At 40.0% G+C, this 18,955-nt stretch overlaps 1 protein-coding gene across 2 annotated transcripts in view; it reads left to right on the top strand.

Moving 5' to 3' along the window:
• Window positions 1–15,354, top strand: part of LOC149169217 (type 2 DNA topoisomerase 6 subunit B-like) — a 397,612-nt gene extending 382,258 nt beyond the window's left edge. For both annotated transcript variants that reach the window (XM_089427042.1, XM_089427041.1), the window contains exons 10-12: window positions 13,703–14,130; window positions 14,408–14,733; window positions 14,894–15,354. In XM_089427042.1, coding sequence (XP_089283168.1) covers window positions 13,703–13,954 — 252 coding nt within the window. In that variant the 3' untranslated portion in view covers window positions 13,955–14,130; window positions 14,408–14,733; window positions 14,894–15,354. The remainder of the gene's footprint in view (window positions 1–13,702; window positions 14,131–14,407; window positions 14,734–14,893) is intronic.
• Window positions 15,355–18,955: the final 3,601 nt, after the last annotated feature.

Below are 18,955 nucleotides of genomic sequence, written 5' to 3'. Positions count from 1 at the left end.
TTTTCTAAGATAGCTGACCCCCGAAAAGCACCCCCTTGGGGATCTACGCAATCCCTCAAGGATCTGCGCTGCCCCTGAAGAGAATCCTCCAAAACTCTGCTCGAAACTCTGCCAAAATCCTCCAATATGCAAGGGCTGATCCCTTGCTCAATCTCCCAGCTCAAATCCTCCACATAAATCCAATCCGGAGCTCCTACCAAAAGTGACCGTGTCCTCCCTCTCAAGACTGCATAGTCATCAAAATGCTCAGTTCCTCCTCAACTCCAGAAATCGCTCCTCCTGCAAAATACTGCTGAAACTACCTTGCCCGAGCAGGCACTCGAAGTCCCCCAGGGCTAAGGGTGAGATCTCTGAACGGAGACACTCGATGCACTAAATAGTGCTACAGACAGGCTAAACAGCCAGCGTGCTCTAAGTCGAAGTGACTAGCTCAAATGCAACATAATCCAATGATCAAAATGAGGAGGCTCCTCTCTCCTTTATAGCGTTGGCCTCTCTCAAAACCCTAAGGCCACCTCCTCCAACATAGCCTCTCTCTTGCCACGTGTTCCTTCTCATCTGTGCAGTCCCTCAAAGTGTCTGCGTGGGCCCCTTCTCTACGTGGTCCTTGGGCCCCCTTGGCGCCCCTTTTAAGTACAAGGTTGTGCTACTAGGGAGTGACTTTATTCATAAAGTGAGTTATGTCCCCCTTTCCTCACTTTTTTATTTATTAATAACTATAGAAGGCAAAATTGAGCAAAATCAAATATTCCAATTAACCATGGCTAATTAGGAATATTACACTTCATCAAGCCAACTCAAATCAGGGGATTACTCCTCCACAACCCAATCAGACTCTAAATCAATAGTATCCAATAAAATTGGATCTCATGCTCCAACTTGTTTCTCTTTTTGTTGTGGATGTGCTCAAACACTAACCAATTGTGCTCACAAGAAGAAGCATTGCAGGGTTGAACCAGAACTCTGATGGTGAATTCTTCTAATTGTGGTGCCTTAGTGCCACAATCTATCCACCAATGAGCTATAAAAAAATAAAAACAAAGATTACCAGTTTGCAATGCCAAACATATAAAAGAGAACTAGCAAAATTACAAGCTAAGTTCTAACAATTTGCACTTACAAGGCATTTTCTTGTCCTTGAGACGTTGGCTTGAGTTGAATCCAAACATGTCAGATGCTTCCTTATACATATCTCGTTGTATGTTGATTTGTCTTGAATATCTTGATTCGGGAACATCTTCTCAATGCATATCATGACACCTTTCATCACCTTGAGATCTCTTTGAATGTTAGACCCCTCATTATAGAATAAGCTTAGATTGAGATATGCTCCTACTGCATGCAATGGTGAATGTAGTTATCTGTCCCACCCGGAATCAATAATTTGCCATAAATGGAGATATTTAGATTCATTTCCCTTATAGAAAGTCTCGATGCCCTCATAATTATATCCCATTGCAGGTTTCTCTCCATCCATCAATCTCATGACTCTCACAAGGGGCTCAGTGAAGCTGACAATCTCAATGACTTTGTCCCACAAACTATCACCAAAGGCATATGCTTTCATAGACAATGCTTTTGGTTTTGTGTTATCTTTCCAAAATACTCATTGTTGGCTACAAAGCATTCTTCTCAAAGCTCGGTACTCATACAAAAGGCTTTGGAGGGAAAGAAAGTTTGTGGCAAACTGTGTGATAGCTGAGCGACTAAGCTCACCCTGTGTGAATTCCCTCATAAGGTTCAACACCCAAGCATGATTATAAATATGCTTTGTAATTTGCTTGCATTCTTGCACAACATCTTGCACCCACTCCAACTTCCGAATGTCCTCCAGTATCAAGTCTATGCAATCGGCAGCGCATGGAGTCCAAAAAATGGTGGGATATTTGGCACAAAGCAAACTTCCAGCTGCCACATAATTTAGTGCATTGTCTGTGATTACTTGGACAACATTTGCAACCCCAACTTTCTCCACCACATAGCCAACAATGTAAAAATCAAATGTGCATCTTTTACATGTGCAAATGCATCAATGGATTTTAGGAACATGGTTCCTTTAAGGCAAGCTACAACAAAATTTATTATTGTTCTACCCCTCTGATCTGTCCACCCATCAGACATAATTATACAACCTGTAAATTTCCATGAGCTTTTAATGCTCTCCAATTGTTCCTTGACACACTCAAGCTCCTCATCTGGCTCTTCCCCCCTAAGTGCATTATAAGATGGGGCTTTGTATCCAGGGCCAACACTTGCAATGGCATCCACCATGGGTTGATAAAAATAAGACTTTGCATAGTTGAATGAAAGACTGTTATGGTACCAGAATGTCCTCACTGCCATATCTGCCTCCTTCCTCTTCTTTTCATTAAACGCTCCAAGGTTGGTTGAGATCTTGGAGTTGTACAAGGACTAAAGAAAGAAGAGGTTAAACTCTTGTTTGCCACAACACTTGAAGAGGAGTTACCAATGCCTGGACTTTGAATTTGTGTTTCACTTTGAGATGAAGATCTACCTATCCCAACAATCTCATCCTTCATTTTTTCCCTCTTAGAACTTTCTTCTTTAATGGCTTCCAAAGAAGCTGCCATTTCAGTGGTGACTTCATCAAGGCAATTTTGACAACATCCCACACCATTCCCAGGAATTTTAGCTAGGTGGTATTTTAGCGTGTTTATGCCTGCATACATTGTGGCATTGCAATAATTGTACTTGACATGGTGCTCATTACCGGCAATGAGTCATTGACCATGTGCCCATGCTGGATCACAAGACTTTCTAGTACCCTTTTGGTGGCATGGTTGGTGGGCTCCAGTATTGTAGCAATAATGCTACAACTCCTGGAGCTTCCTATCTCTAATTTTATCAACCCGGTAGTTCGTACAAACTTGGAAGCGACGGTGCTGTATGCACAAGTACTAGCTCTTGTCGCAGCTGTCACTTGGTCAGCTGGCACAAGTCCGCTAGGGCTCAAGCCAACTTCTATAGGCTCACAGAAGAAGCTTTATGAGTGATGGACGAAAGCTATCTTGAAGGAAGCTAACCTACTTTGCAAAAAGGAAATGGAAAGCTAACAAAGCATAGAAACCCTAATAAACCCTAATTTAACTAGCTTGACCCTTACAATGCAAAAATGTGAATGAAGCTTCTACCAATGATGCTATTACATGCAGTGAGTTGAAATACATGAATCTAAGCTACTTGCACTTGAAAAGACATGTTTTTGTATTTTGTCATTAAGTGGTTGGATTTATTGTGATGATGCTTTTGATTAGGGGTTGTGCAGGAGCGGTTGGAATGGAAGGAGAGCATGGGCAAGGTCAGGATGGCTAGGGGAGGTCCCAAGGGATCCTTAGCATCAGTCCACAGAGGTTCCTCACGTTCAGATGCTCAGCAACCGAGTGTGTGGGCTCCTACAGGATGTCTGCAGGGGATCCTACAGGAAACTCAGGAATTTCTACAGGAAGGTCTGCAATTCTTCTACAGGATGTTCTGAAATGGGATGTTTGAGGATGGACGGTTGATGGAAGATGCATGGATGGTTATGGAGGTAGGATGGGGGTCTGAAGTGATCCAGGAGCTGATGGATGGAGTGGTGAGATGATGTGGAAGGCTGACTTGCATCAACGAAGGTTTAGGCAATGGAAGAGCAAGAAGGTAGGGTTACGTGGCAAAAGAGCAGATGGGAGATGAGGAAACAGACTTGGTGATGGGGAAGCTGATCTGGACGAGGCTTAGATGAACGAGGAGGTGATGAAGGTGCCCTGCATAGTGTTTACAACTGAACCAACAAAGTCATGCAAGAAAACAAAGATCTAGTTATAAAACCTATGACCTAGTTACTTCACTCTAATCTGACCTAACAGCAAAGGAAATGAACAGAAGTCTATTTGCAGTGAAACCATGTGAAACGATTATGAAACTAAGTGATTATAAACCTAAACATGCATCCAAACTGATATCGAGTTCTGCAAATGAGATTCAAACACTAATGATTGCATGGTGAAGCAAAGAAAGTGTTTTTGTTGGCAGCAAAGTCACATTGGTCCCAGCTCATGATTCCACAAAGGGGGAGGTGAGATCCAAGGTGTTTGGCAGCCTTTTTCTGAAGATCTTCCCTGTGATTAACCTATCAAGCAAATCTGAACATTAAAACCTTTTCTAATCATCAAAAGCAACCTAAACAACAACACAACATTTAAATCTAAATAGTAGATTTTATTATGAGAATGCAGCAAACACATGTAAAGATAAACAAGGGAGGTACTGGGCGCTTGAGATGGGCCCAACCCCAAGAGCTACAGCCTCCCAAGAGAGATTTAGAGCTGGTGTAAAGCTGGATTCATCTTTATTAAACAAGAATGAAGAGTTACATCAAAACTGTCCACAAGAAGAACTTGAACATGAGCTGAAAGCAAAGCTAATCCATGGCCTACAAATCGAATTACAAAATGACTAACTACTGGCTAACTACTAGCTACAAAATGACTACCCACTAGCTAACCAAAATGAGGCCCTAAGCCTTCTTATTTATACAATTTGAGGACCCAACAGTCCTCCTAAAATTTAGGGACTTGGCTGCCCAAGACTTGTAGTTAACAGCAGTCCAACTTGACTTGCTTGGCTGCCCTTGAGCTGATTGATTCGGTGGCCCTTGAACTCCGAGCTGATGGTGGAGAATTCGAGGTAAGGGCCCATAAATGAGGGGGACACCTTCCTACAAATCCTCTAGCTTGTTCTCCCACGAATTTGGCTGCCAAGTGCTCATTAAGACCTTCCATTTTGTCTCCAAGTTGACCAAAAAGGCTACACAAAGCACCCATTAGACTTGTTGGCATAATGACTAACCAAATTCACTCTATTAACATAAAAATAATAAAAAACATGCAATAAACAAATGAGAATGGTGGACTAAGCCAAATTAGGAGGTTGAATGAGCCCAAACAACTGTACATTTTTGGGGCTCATCATCACCCCCCTACTGAAAGTGTTGCTCATCCTCTGAGCAACCAAATCTCTCCCCTTGTCCTTGATGGCCCTGGTGACTTCCTTGGCTAGCATCTCGGCCGATTTCTCCTTTGGCTTCCCGCTTTCCAAACTTTCCTGTAGAAACTGTTCGTTGGCTTCCTGTAGAAACAGTCTCTGTCTTCCTGTAGAAACAGTCTGCTAGCTTCCTGTAGAACCAATTTCACTGATTTTACTTGCTTGGCTGGGGGTGCCTTCTCCTTGAACTGCGCTGCCTGAAAGCTGACGAATCCAACATGAATGGCAAGTCTAATGTATTATAAAAGCACACAAGTACAATGAGCTGCCCGAGAATAGATAGTGCATGCCAAATCTGGATGGGAAAGAGTGTTTCCAGGCCTTTAACTGAATCGAATGGCATTCTTAATCTTGGATTTGAACTCTACTAAGAATTGATAACAGAAGCAGAACAGAACATAAGATAGATCAAGTTGTCCTTGCCTCAACAGCCGCTGGTACACAACAAATGGCATGGAATGCTCGAACAATGCTTCCATGTATTGAAGGTGGTGTCCAATTTATTAAAGATAATAACTGGTATATGATCTCATCAGATCCCAATAATGCAGCTGTTGTGTCATTTGTTCTTTGGGGCAATGCTGTAGACATAGCAAGGTTTGCATAGGTATTAGCAGCTTTTTCTCTCAAAGCAAATATAGTTGACAGTGGTGTGCATAGAAGGTCCAAGATGGGTCAGACCACCCCATCTTGGATCATTTGTAACGCATTCTCAGGTAAACTTGAAAGATTTTGAAGTGCCCCAATGGCTGCTAATTTTGACTTCAAATTAACATTTGAAATCATTTCAAGAAGTGGAAATACAACTCCCTCTGTGAGCAATGCAGCGTTGTTTTCATCTGTTAAACCTATCTCTCACAACTTACTTGCTATAACAATCTTCATTGTGTCAGACCCTGCTCTCAGGTTCTGTATCAAGGGCTTGAAATAGTTCGCCTGTGCCATTTGCACTACATTATGCTCACTGTATGGGAGATTCTCCAGAAATTCGTTTGCATCCTTAGCAGCTTTAGGATTGTCACTATTTGACATTGTTACAAGGAGGAGGATACAACCTTGTACCTTGCCAATCTGTTCACACACAGCCATATCCTTTGAAAGCTCTAAAAGCAATTCCACGGCTTTCATACCCTCTGCAATATCACGTGCAAGTGAACGAACAATAAAATAGCATGATCCACCTTAGCTATTTTCACCTTTCTTCAAGCTCCAAACTTGATGAAGAGAAACTCAGGCTTCGCTGCTCTGCTGCACTTTCCTGTAGAAGACCCCACCCGTTTCCTGTAGAACGTGATTCTGCCTTTGAGTGAGCCCGATGCACGAGTGAAATTTGAACCAGGTAGGAAACTCAGTGGAGGACGATAGGTTAAGTCGACTGTGGAGGCAGAGGATGTATACTCCGAGTTAAACATGATGCAAGTGCAAGTTGGCAACCATCTGTGAGTTTCAGTTGAGCGTTGATTAATGTTTGCGTGATTTGTGGTGAAGGAGTGCAGTGGCCAAGCGTGCGTGGCTTTTTAGAACTACAGTAATGTCATGAACTGCTGTTGTTATCTATTTGTTCTCTGCTTGTATTCAATTCCATTAGTTGCACTTAGAGTTTAGAATATCCCCAACTGACTGTGTTTTGTTTTTGAACTTCACGTGAATGGCTGATCCATGCATGCGTGATTTTTGCCTTGCTGAGTGCAATTGAACGTGGCTCCCTTCTTGGCTGAATCCACTCATCTCATTCATTCATGCATTGCTTTAGATTAGATCTATGCAAATAGATGAACAAGGTTAAGTCACGTACCTGAAATCAAACGGCTGCTTGTGAAGCTTTCTGCTGCTGCATGCTTTGATTCCTTGATTGCATGAGGGCGTGGCTGATGATTTTGATTGCTTTCCCTTGTGCAGGTGTCCTCTGGCCAGATGCATGCAACAAGAGTTCATTTCCACGTTCAGATCTGCACCCTCAAACTGCTGCCATTGAATTTTCACAGGACCAGAACTTCTTTTTGCCATTTCTCCCAAACGGTAAATCGGTTTGATCTGAAACTCGGTGAGCATGTTCCTACCATCATTATGCATCTCCCATAGCAAATTCGTGATCAATGGATGCACGGATTTCGAGAAAAATGGAAAATGGCTGAAGATTTCAAAGGTCGATTTCTCGGAAACTGTGCATCGGAATCGGCTGAAACTGCTTGGGTAGGCTACTATCACCCATGCGCATCTCCCCATGAAACAAGTTTTAAAACGGATGCACGGTTATGGAGAAAATGCAAAAATGGCTGATGGTGATGGAGGCTGATTTCTTGGAAACCGTGCACCGGAATTGCATGAAACTGCTCAGGCATGTTGTCATCAACCTTGTACAATTCCCCATAAAACGGTTTGTCAAATGGATGCATGGTTTTCAAGTTATGGCATAAACAAATTCTGCTCTATGTGTTTTTGCTTCAAGGCACATTGCATTTTGGTTGCATGGGATGACAAAATGAATTTTGGCTGTGATGCAGGTATGGAGATGATGGAGGAGGAGTTGGAAGATTGCATGAGGGCTTTTGAACCCTTGAGGAAGCTACCACGTTCGCCAAACCACTTTTTGAAATGCATGCCTAGTTCCCCACAATTTCTACAGGAAGTTCCTGTAGAAGCACAATGAGAAGCACAAGGAGGTGAAAAAATGATGGAGAAAGGCAAGGGATGGACACACAAGTGCTTGTAGGCCTAATCAACAGATTCCCACCATCAGATTCACTTTTGAAATTGGATTTGGCTCGTCCAAAGGTTCTACAGGATGTTTCCTGTAGAAATACAGAGCTTCCTGTAGAAGGCACAAGAACAATTACTTTGACCTTGATTTGAGTGCTCCTCCTGACCTACAATGTCCTTCTTGCAACCTGCAATTAGCCAATGGAAATTAGTTTTATTTGTTCTTTTTTCTTTTTCTCTTTTTTTTTTTGAAAAAAAACAACTAGGGCGCCTCATGGAGGTTTTCACCCTAATTGCCTGCCTTGGGCGCCTCCAAGGGAGGTTTTCACCCAAAGATCTTATTCTATTTTCTCTTTTTTCCCAACCCATTGACCGCCTCATGGAGGTTTTCAATCAATGAACCAATCTAAGGCGCCTCCGAGGAGGTTTTCACCTTAGATTTTTATTTTTCTCTTATTTTCATTTTTTTTCCTTTTTTTTTTCTTTTTTCCTACCCTACCCTACTTGAAAAACAAAATCATTTTCAAGTATAAGAATACTTCCAATGGAGCCATGTGCACATCGAGATTAGAGACAAAATGATGTGAAGGCTCGAAATGCATGCTTGGACAAGTATCCAGATCTCAGAGACAAAATGATCTGACTTTGAAAGTACAAAACATAGCTGAAGAGGAGAGTACTGCTGCAACTTAGTGACCTTCTGAAACCATATCTCAATATAGCTTTGATATCCTTGGTCATCTTGCTGACTTGGATCATTCTTCATGTCACCTTCTATCATGACTTTCTCATCTTCCTCTTTTTGTTGATCTTTCTCTTGAATGCATGGAAGATTTGATGGTAACCATGAAGGAACTCTCTCGATCTCTGATTCTGATCTCTTCTCTTCATCAAGTGCAGCCCATGGTTCTTTGATCTCCTCTTTGGAATCTTCTTTTTCCTTTGGTCCTTCCATGCTTTCAATAGAGTCTCTGTTTTGCAACACTCTTCCTGAGCTTTGGTGAACATCATTGAGCTCAAGAGGAGTCATTTGCACATGTTGTGCCTCAGATTTGCAATGGGGTTGAGCTGCTCCATTGTGTGGCTTTGGAAATGGTACGGGTAGTTGAGTGGAGGTGTGAAATTGAGATGGAGATGGATGGCATTGTGGTTGGGTAGGCATTTGGGGTTGCCTTGGTGGAGGAGGAGGCGATGGTTGTGGATGAGCAGGTGGTGGAGGAAAATGAGTGGGATGAGAGTTGTACTGGGGCCTCCACTCCTGATAAGGTGCATTCCACTGAGGCTGTGGCTGAGCATAAGAGTGAAATGAATGAGCAACTGGTTGGGCATAATATGGATCTGTGAAGGAACAAGGAGGATATGACCAAGGAGGAGGTGTAGACCAGAAAGGATGAGCAGGGGGATCCCAAGAAGGCATGAAAGTGGCTTGATAAGGGTCATAATAGGTCTCGGGTATCCCTTGCAGTTCCTGCTAGTAAGATCTAGGTCCATGCGGCCAACTTTGGTTCATGTAATAGAGTGATTCAGTGGCTCCTTTGGCTCTTTGATATGTAGCTTTGATTCTGGGCAAGGAAGGGCACTGATCTGTAGGATGGTATTCTTCACAGATGAAACACACTTCTAGAGGGTGCATTGGACATTCGTTCCTAGGATGCTTTCTAGTGCACCTAGGACAAAAAATGGCCAAAGCCCTCTTGGCTTCTTCTTGCTTCTTTTGGATCCGCAAGGTATCCAGTTGTATGGCAAGAAACTGCCTCATATCACTCTTGAAATCTTCGATCTGATTTGCAAATTCATCTTTGGATAAGGGACTGCTCCCAACATTTCTGCTTGTAGCCATTTGCTGCAGAGGAATGTTTTCTTCTTCTTCTCCCCTAGAGGTTCTTTAAATATGCCTTGATGTCCACCCAGGGGTTCTTTCATCACAGCCATCGAAGAAGAACGTTGGCTGTGTGAAGCAGTGGGGGTGTTGTGCAATCATTTTTCTAACTTATCTCTACTCCTACAAAGCACGAAATGAAATCTTTTTGGTTGTTTTTTGCTTTTTCCTACTTCTACTTGCGAAACTGAAACAGATTGAACTGCAACTAACTATCTTGTGAAAATGAAAATGCGGAATTGAAATGAAAGCAGGAAAGGACTAATCTATTTTGCTCAAATGAAATTGCAAGAATGAAATGCTAGTCTACGCTTGCAGAAAGGAAATTGCGGAATTGAAAGGCTATTCTAGGAAAGCAGGAAATGCTAATCTATGAAAGCAAGAAATGCTAATCTACTTTTGCATAAATGAAATTGCATAATGGAAATGAAATAAACTACTTAGCAGAAGGTTGTAGTAGAAAATAGAAGAATAGCAACAATCACCAATACTCTGCCGCTTCCCCGGCAACGGCGCCAAAAAGATGGTGGGCTCCAGTATTGTAGCAATAATGCTACAACTCCTGGAGCTTCCTATCTCTAATTTTATCAACCCGGTAGTTCGTACAAACTTGGAAGCGACGGTGCTGTATGCACAAGTACTAGCTCTTGTCGCAGCTGTCACTTGGTCAGCTGGCACAAGTCCGCTAGGGCTCAAGCCAACTTCTATAGGCTCACAGAAGAAGCTTTATGAGTGATGGACGAAAGCTATCTTGAAGGAAGCTAACCTACTTTGCAAAAAGGAAATGGAAAGCTAACAAAGCATAGAAACCCTAATAAACCCTAATTTAACTAGCTTGACCCTTACAATGCAAAAACGTGAATGAAGCGTCTACCAATGATGCTATTACATGCAGTGAGTTGAAATACATGAATCTAAGCTACTTGCACTTGAAAAGACATGTTTTTGTATTTTGTCATTAAGTGGTTGGATTTATTGTGATGATGCTTTTGATTAGGGTTTGGTTGTGCAGGAGCGGTTGGAATGGAAGGAGAGCATGGGCAAGGTCAGGATGGCTAGGGGAGGTCCCAAGGGATCCTTAGCATCAGTCCACAGAGGTTCCTCACGTTCAGATGCTCAGCAACCGAGTGTGTGGGCTCCTACAGGATGTCTGCAGGGGATCCTACAGGAAACTCAGGAATTTCTACAGGAAGGTCTGCAATTCTTCTACAGGATGTTCTGAAATGGGATGTTTGAGGATGGACGGTTGATGGAAGATGCATGGATGGTTATGGAGGTAGGATGGGGGTCTGAAGTGATCCAGGAGCTGATGGATGGAGTGGTGAGATGATGTGGAAGGCTGACTTGCATCAACGAAGGTTTAGGCAATGGAAGAGCAAGAAGGTAGGGTTACGTGGCAAAAGAGCAGATGGGAGATGAGGAAACAGACTTGGTGATGGGGAAGCTGATCTGGACGAGGCTTAGATGAACGAGGAGGTGATGAAGGTGCCCTGCATAGTGTTTACAACTGAACCAACAAAGTCATGCAAGAAAACAAAGATCTAGTTATAAAACCTATGACCTAGTTACTTCACTCTAATATGACCTAACAGCAAAGGAAATGAACAGAAGTCTATTTGCAGTGAAACCATGTGAAATGATTATGAAACTAAGTGATTATAAAACCTAAACATGCATCCAAACTGATATCGAGTTCTGCAAATGAGATTCAAACACTAATGATTGCATGGTGAAGCAAAGAAAGTGTTTTTGTTGGCAGCAAAGTCACATTGGTCCCAGCTCATGATTCCACAAAGGGGGAGGTGAGATCCAAGGTGTTTGGCAGCCTTTTTCTGAAGATCTTCCCTGTGATTAACCTATCAAGCAAATCTGAACATTAAAACCTTTTCTAATCATCAAAAGCAACCTAAACAACAACACAACATTTAAATCTAAATAGCAGATTTTATTATGAGAATGCAGCAAACACATGTAAAGATAAACAAGGGAGGTACTGGGCGCTTGAGATGGGCCCAACCCCAAGAGCTACAGCCTCCCAAGAGAGATTTAGAGCTGGTGTAAAGCTGGATTCATCTTTATTAAACAAGAATGAAGAGTTACATCAAACTGTCCACAAGAAGAACTTGAACATGAGCTGAAAACAAAGCTAATCCATGGCCTACAAATCGAATTACAAAATGACTAACTACTGGCTAACTGCTAGCTACAAAATGACTACCCACTAGCTAACCCAAATGAGGCCCTAAGCCTTCTTATTTATACAATTTGAGGACCCAACAGTCCTCCTAAAATTTAGGGACTTGGCTGCCCAAGACTTGTAGTTAACAGCAGTCCAACTTGACTTGCTTGGCTGCCCTTGAGCTGATTGATTCGGTGGCCCTTGAACTCCGAGCTGATGGTGGAGAATTCGAGGTAAGGGCCCATAAATGAGGGGGACGCCTTCCTACAAATCCTCTAGCTTGTTCTCCCACGAATTTGGCTGCCAAGTGCTCATTAAGACCTTCCATTTTGTCTCCAAGTTGACCAAAAAGGCTACACAAAACACCCATTAGACTTGTTGGCATAATGACTAACCAAATTCACTCTATTAACATAAAAATAATAAAAAACATGCAATAAACAAATGAGAATGGTGGACTAAGCCAAATTAGGAGGTTGAATGAGCCCAAACAATTGTACATTTTTGGGGCTCATCAATGGTGACGGGATCTAGAAGAAAAAAAATTAAATTTTTAAACTTTAATTGATATTATGGAATCTGCAATTCTAAATTCAATAATTATTTTTTTTGTTACAAAGTATTTTAATTGTTTTCCCAGTCCTGTCTCAATTTTTTTGTTTTTAATTTTTTTTTAATTTACAATTATTTTTGGGCCTTGTCTCAGTTTCTCAGCCACAGGGCTCTCCTCAGCCCGCAGACACAAGGCCTGTATGTGGCAGTGTCCTCAATCCGTAGGCATTGTTGTTGAGTTTCTCAACCACACAAGGGCCTCTCCTTAGCCTGAAGACCCAAAAAACAATTGTAAAAAAAGAAAAAAAAAATCAAATTGGAAACAAAAAAAAATTACATGGAAAACATTCAAACAAGAAATCCAAAGTTTGTTCATGAATCCTACATGTTTCTAGTGAAGCGGGGTCTGATCTGATGAAGCCTCGGGGTTTGATCTGATGAAGCCTCCTTTAGCCTCCTCCAACAGCGCCTTCACTGTGCAATGGAGTCACTCAACACACATAGAAATTAGTCAAACACTCAAATGGCAAATGAATGACAAATGGAAGGGAGAGAGGTGCTTATAAAGCATTTTCTTGCCTCCAATTTCCCTTTCGCTCCACCTCATTTCCCAAAAAAAAAAGAAAAAAATTGCAAATTGAGGACCGACAAGTCTTATAAGGGTCCGATACAGGTCTAATGCCAAACCCGTGGGTCCTATACGGGTAGTCGGGTCTAGTACGCATTTAGCCAAGTACAGGTCTTAGCCACGGGTTCTATGCGAGTGACTCGTCTCGCTATAGAACTTGCCAAGACCCACGGGTACTCACAGGTCTTATGCGGGTGGTGCTACACTGGTGGTAATATTTAAATATTTACTTATTTAATTTAAGATGAAGGAAAGAAACCAAGTGAGGCAGCCTATCTTGTTTCATTACTTTTGTTGTCTTCCAAATGTTTAGATTGTGTGGAATTAAAAGAACGTTTCTATCCACAATGGTTTGCAACTTAGTAATTTCTCATTGGAAGTAAAGAAAGATATCATTGACAGGTTTATATCATGTATAGTGCTAGCATAGATTCTTCTTAACCCAGATCTATTAAACACTGAGAAAGATAGAAAAATGAGGTGCAAACTTTTAAGCACCCAAACAATCTAGGATTAAGCTGGATTTATACTAGTTTATTATAATTATAATAATAATTATTATTGTTGTGATTATTGTATACTATTTTGTCCAGTTTTTCATTGTAAATTGCTTATAATGCTTTCACTGTATATTTGATTAGGAAATTAGTTCTGGCGGGATTGGCAAATTGTTATTGTATGTTCATGCATAACAACTTGAACAAGGATGATATATATGCAGGTTTTATATTTTGAAGATTACTTTCCAAGTACGGTCACACCTCCAACAGTACAAGCTCTGAGTAGTGTTAACTGGATAAAGTATGGTTTGACTCTAAAAGGCATCCGGGTTGATAATTTTGGTGATGCTGTAATTGAGCTGGAAGGAATGCAAACAGTTGCAGGCTTTGATATTGTTCTTCACAAATATCAGAAAAAATATCCAGCTGAAAATATATTCAATTCTGTACAAATATTATGTTCTATTCTCTAAGTTGTTCAAAGAAATGGAAGAAAAATGATCATTTATCCTTAATTCGGAACAAATGCTTAAAAAAGAGAAAGAAGACGTCTTCTGAATTGAAAATTTTAAAGGATTCTTTGGGGATGGCAATGGATGAACTCAAAGAAAGTAATCCAGAACATTTTCTTAGCCAGCGTGCAAGCAAGGTATAGTACAAAGTATATTATTAAACTTAGGCTTGTTCAGTTATCTCTCTGTAATGACAATATTCATGATGCTAAGAATTCTAATACTAGCGATATTTATGACCTTGAAATATCTCATAGGAATGATCTTTCAAGGTTGACTAAATTGATAATCTCAAAGAGTTCATCCAGTTGAAATGTTTATTAGTTGTTATATTGGCCACCGTAACTTCAATGACAGGCTTTACAAAATGCTATTATAGAAATGATTGGTTTTTGATGGCTTATAAACACGCAGATGAAAGCACATGCACCAGAATTATCAAGATCTATCTCTGGCTTGATCATGTCATCAAATGACATGGCATTTAAAGAAGAATGTGTCAGTATTCTGGGTCTTTCGCCAACAGATTTGCATCAGGAAATACTCGATCCTTGGATCAAGCAAAAGATTCTAGACATTATTGAGATGACCGACAGAAACCCAAATAAAATTGTTCAAAATACATACGAGGAACCGTGGAACAGAGAGCAGGAAGAAGAAGATGACAATGAAGAGAACGTGGATGAATGTAGAAGCATATGGGACTTCTTGTAGCAGCTGTTAGATTCCAATCTGTATAGGTACTCAATCCTTTTAGACCATACAACAGTTACGCTACCTCCATGAAACACTTGATGCTAACATTTTCAACAACTCTGTCCAGTTCGAGTTTATTTCCATTCTTACTATAAAAAGAGTATTTTCTTCTTTTGCTAACAATCAAACAGTATTTCTTTTCAGGTTATTCTGAAAATCAGAGAAACTGGAAAGAGATGGGTGTCCTTGGTTGTCTACTGTAAGGGACACAGATTGATTTCAGTACTAAGTACACAATTTGAATTGGCAGTCTTATAATTCCTTGCTGACACTTAGTAGAATAATGCTATGTTGTGATTGATGATGTCCTCATTTTAAAGTTACAAAGGCAATTTCTTGTTAAAGAGACACACTGATTGATTCAGAAAACATACACAATTTGAATTGGCAGTTTCATAGTTCCTTGCTGACACTTGAGTAGAATACTCCTATGTTGTGATCGGCTAAGTTTCATTTTGACGTTACAAAAGCAATTTCTTCTTATTTACATCCGGCTAGCTCAGTAGTCTAAAACACCTTTTTATCTTGGTTGGCCTTTGAAATTTAGGCCAAGCCATTAATGCACATGCCTTGTACATGGCAAAATTTATGATCTATTAACATCTTCAAGCATAATTTGACTAATAGTTATGTGATTTTATGGTTTTTCATGGAAAATATGTTGGACCACATCAATTTTCAAACTATATCTTCTTTGCTTTAGGTTCAATGAAGATACATTCAATTCAATTGAAAAATAGGTGTTTAGGCGTGTAAGAGGTTTCCCATGCCTTAAAGTTCTAGATAGTTCAATTGGTTAATATATCAAAGTTAGCTTCAAGGTTATAGTAGCAGCCAATTAGCTTTGAACCTAAGCCTCGCCTAAATAATCCTGACCAGTTACCAATTTCTCTAGATCTTAAAAGAAAATCAGAGTTCAATATATCTAATATATCTATTATATAGATGGAATAAGAAATATGAGCAGTCACATAAAATCTCTCAATTCAAAGGAATGCTCTTACCCATCAAACACTATCAAGTATCTTATTCTTACTCTGTATTATGCTCATCCTCTATATTTATATGATGTTTTTATAGCATATAAAGTTACACCTTTTCGAATTTTTTTTGGCATTTTCAATATTTTTTACACGAAAAAAAATCATAATTGCAAATGGTGCTATATCTTAGTGGTTAATTTAGTGCTAGTCTATTGTCTACTACATTGAATTCACATGTTTTATCTTCATTTTCATAAACAAATTGACATGAATTGGTACATTAATGCCATTCAGCCCAGCCTCTGTACTATTGTACATTGGCTTTTAGAACTCAACACACAGTGTTTACATTTCACTTTTTATATTTTCATATTGCACTAAAAGTGTGTTGAATTAAAAATTCATAATTGTATGATGCCGACTGTTTTTTATAATTATATATTTTCAAGAGATTGGATCTAGCTAGGATTTTGGCTTCCTTGACACACGGTCATGTTCCTATCACCCATGTAGATCTATAATTCATCTTCTTGTCAGCAAATTTCCCTCGCCGTTGTGGATCTACTGAACCTGATGGCTTTGGGCTCGAGAGGGCTGGCTGACCCACCCTTGTCTGTAGCTCTTGATATTTTTTTGTGTTTAATGTTCTCATCGCAAATAGCTAGCGTATCCAAACTGCAAGACCCTCTAAGTTCGTCAGAAAATTGGATAATATTTGAAAGATTTTCATGAATGCTAGCCCATTGAGATCCATGGCTCTGCATTTGGCAAATTGAGGGTTGATTGGGTGGTTCTATCACGAGGGCTTCACTAGGGGAGCAATACCATACCACGTGCATTCATATTGGGGTATATATATTGAGGAGAAAATGACATAATACATTGACCATATAATAGGGGGTAAAGGGTTTTTATATTGGTGAATATAAAAAATGGAGCTCAAAGTTAATGAAAAATATAAAGGGGTATAAAAAATGTTAATGACAAAATGGATACCTACAATATCTAGTGAGAGTAGGGGTGTTTTAAAATGGGAAGGTGTATTTAGTTCATATTGGTAGGGGGTTAAATAAGGTGACATTTAGAGGCCTTTTCCAATATGTAGTCAAATTAAGGGTGTTGTTTAGTATGCCATGAACACACGTGCTATGTCATAGGTTCATTGAGTGAAGCCCCCGTGGGTTCTATGGGCTTTGCCCCTCTCCCCATTAGCTAAAATCTTGGGTGGAAATGTTGGTCACCTAATCCTCAATCCCCATTGGCTGAACTCTTGGTTGGAAATGTTAGACACCTAATGCTCAAAGATTGAGAAAAGTATGTAAATAAAGAAAATAGAGTAATTTAAACAGACTTTGGAATTTGGAATCCCAAACATCACCACTTTGATGCATATATAATGATGTCCAGATTAGTGAAAACCCTAATTGGCAACCTAATATGTGATTCTTCAGCCTAACATGGTATCAGAACCATAGGTCCACAGTTCAATTTAGGCGTTTCTCTATGATGTTGTTCCCTGACAACGTTCCCATTATAGGTTTTCTATGAGCGTTTTTCTGCTTATCTACCCCCTGCTTTGTAACTCCTATCTACTTAGCCCATCAGATATGTTGGCGTGAGCGTTTCATCTATCCATTGCTACAACTATCTCCATTTTTTGTAGAGCCTTGACACTCTACACTCTCCTTGACTCAATCATGCTAGAGTCTTCCACATCAACAAAATGTTGGGCAACAACATTAGTTGCATTGCCCACTTGCTTAACGAGAGTAACATCTACATTCTTTACTTTGTCTCTGAACTCAATACTTTTTTCTACAGTGAAACCATCCTTCATGAACTATGAAGCTCCAAAAATTGTTCAATAACAACATTGCAACCCTTTGGTCCCATTGTCACCTTCGTTGCATATGTAAGTTGTTCAATACTTTGCAACATTGTTGGTGTGTATCAACTCCAAATCGAATTTCTTTCGCAGCATAATCTCTACTCCCACCGAATATACTAGCATTTTGTATACGAGAGCTCTACCTCCCGATTATAGAAGCTATAGTTGTTGTTTCTCTATGCATCTTGTCATATATCTTCTAAAGTTGAATATGAAGTGAAACAAAACAAAACTAATATACAGTTAGAACAAATGACTTGTGTTGTAAAGCTGAGTTGTTGTGCTATGAAGTTGTGGTTCGAGCCGTGGTGTTTTTAGGTCATGGTTCAAGCCATGGTGTTGTTAAGTTGTGTTTCAAGCCGTGGTGCTACTAAGTCATGGTTGGAATCTTGTAATGTTGTGGTTCAAATTGTGGTTTTGTTAAGTCGTGGTTTGAGCTGTGTTGGAATCTTGATTGTAGTTGAGTTCTCCTTTGCCGTCCAAATATATGTGTGTGGATATTTGAATTGTATTATAATATTTTGAAGTCATAAATAAATGTATGGTGGATGTTCATTGTGTGAAGATTTTGTTCTCACTTAATGTATGGTCCATCATGAGGGTTGAGGGCTTGTGCACTAGTACCTTTTAGGATAAAGGAAATGTTATTTTAAGACTTCAGAGAAAGATTTTTTTCTCTTAAACATTTGAGGAAACAATTATATTATTGTTGCAATGTTTCTTGCCCTTTTTGTGAGTCTCAACTCACATCTTTGTTGAAGATGCATTCTCTAATCTCCATTGTCGGTGTAGTGTTGATTGGCAAGGAAAACTACCATGAATGGTCCAAAAAGATCAAACACCCCCTTTTCTTCAATGACCTATGGAAATGTGTCTATGAAGAAGAAGGTGACTATGCACCTGCCAAGCCTACATCAGGTAACAAGCTCAACATATGGGAGAACAAGGATAACAAGGCCTATGACCTGATTGTTACTTCTATAAGTGAAGAGATGAGTCGTCATATTATTCCAATTACAAATGCTTATGATGCATTAAAGGGTTTGAAAGATTACAATGCCAATGCCAATGGACATTTATCCTCGATGTTTTTCTGAGCCAAAGGGAAGCTCCACAAGTAACGACCAAAAGGTAGCATCAAATATATTATTGGGGATCAAAATGCAATAATTATATGATAAGCCAAGAAACATTGCATGTTAATCATCTTCACTTTAATATTGATTAATAATTTCTTTGCATGATCACGTAATACTAAAGTGTCAAGTAGGGAAATTTGAAGTTAGTCATCCATCAATATCACCATTGAGTGTGCTTAGTAGTTAATACTTCCTA

Source organism: Pinus tabuliformis, chromosome 4_2 (assembly GCF_031772625.1).
Source record: "Pinus tabuliformis cultivar Carrire ecotype Pingquan chromosome 4_2, CPIR1, whole genome shotgun sequence".
Lineage (NCBI taxonomy): Eukaryota > Viridiplantae > Streptophyta > Pinopsida > Pinales > Pinaceae > Pinus > Pinus tabuliformis.
The sequence above is the reverse complement of the archived record's forward strand: the minus strand, read 5'-3'. Positions and strand labels throughout refer to the sequence as shown.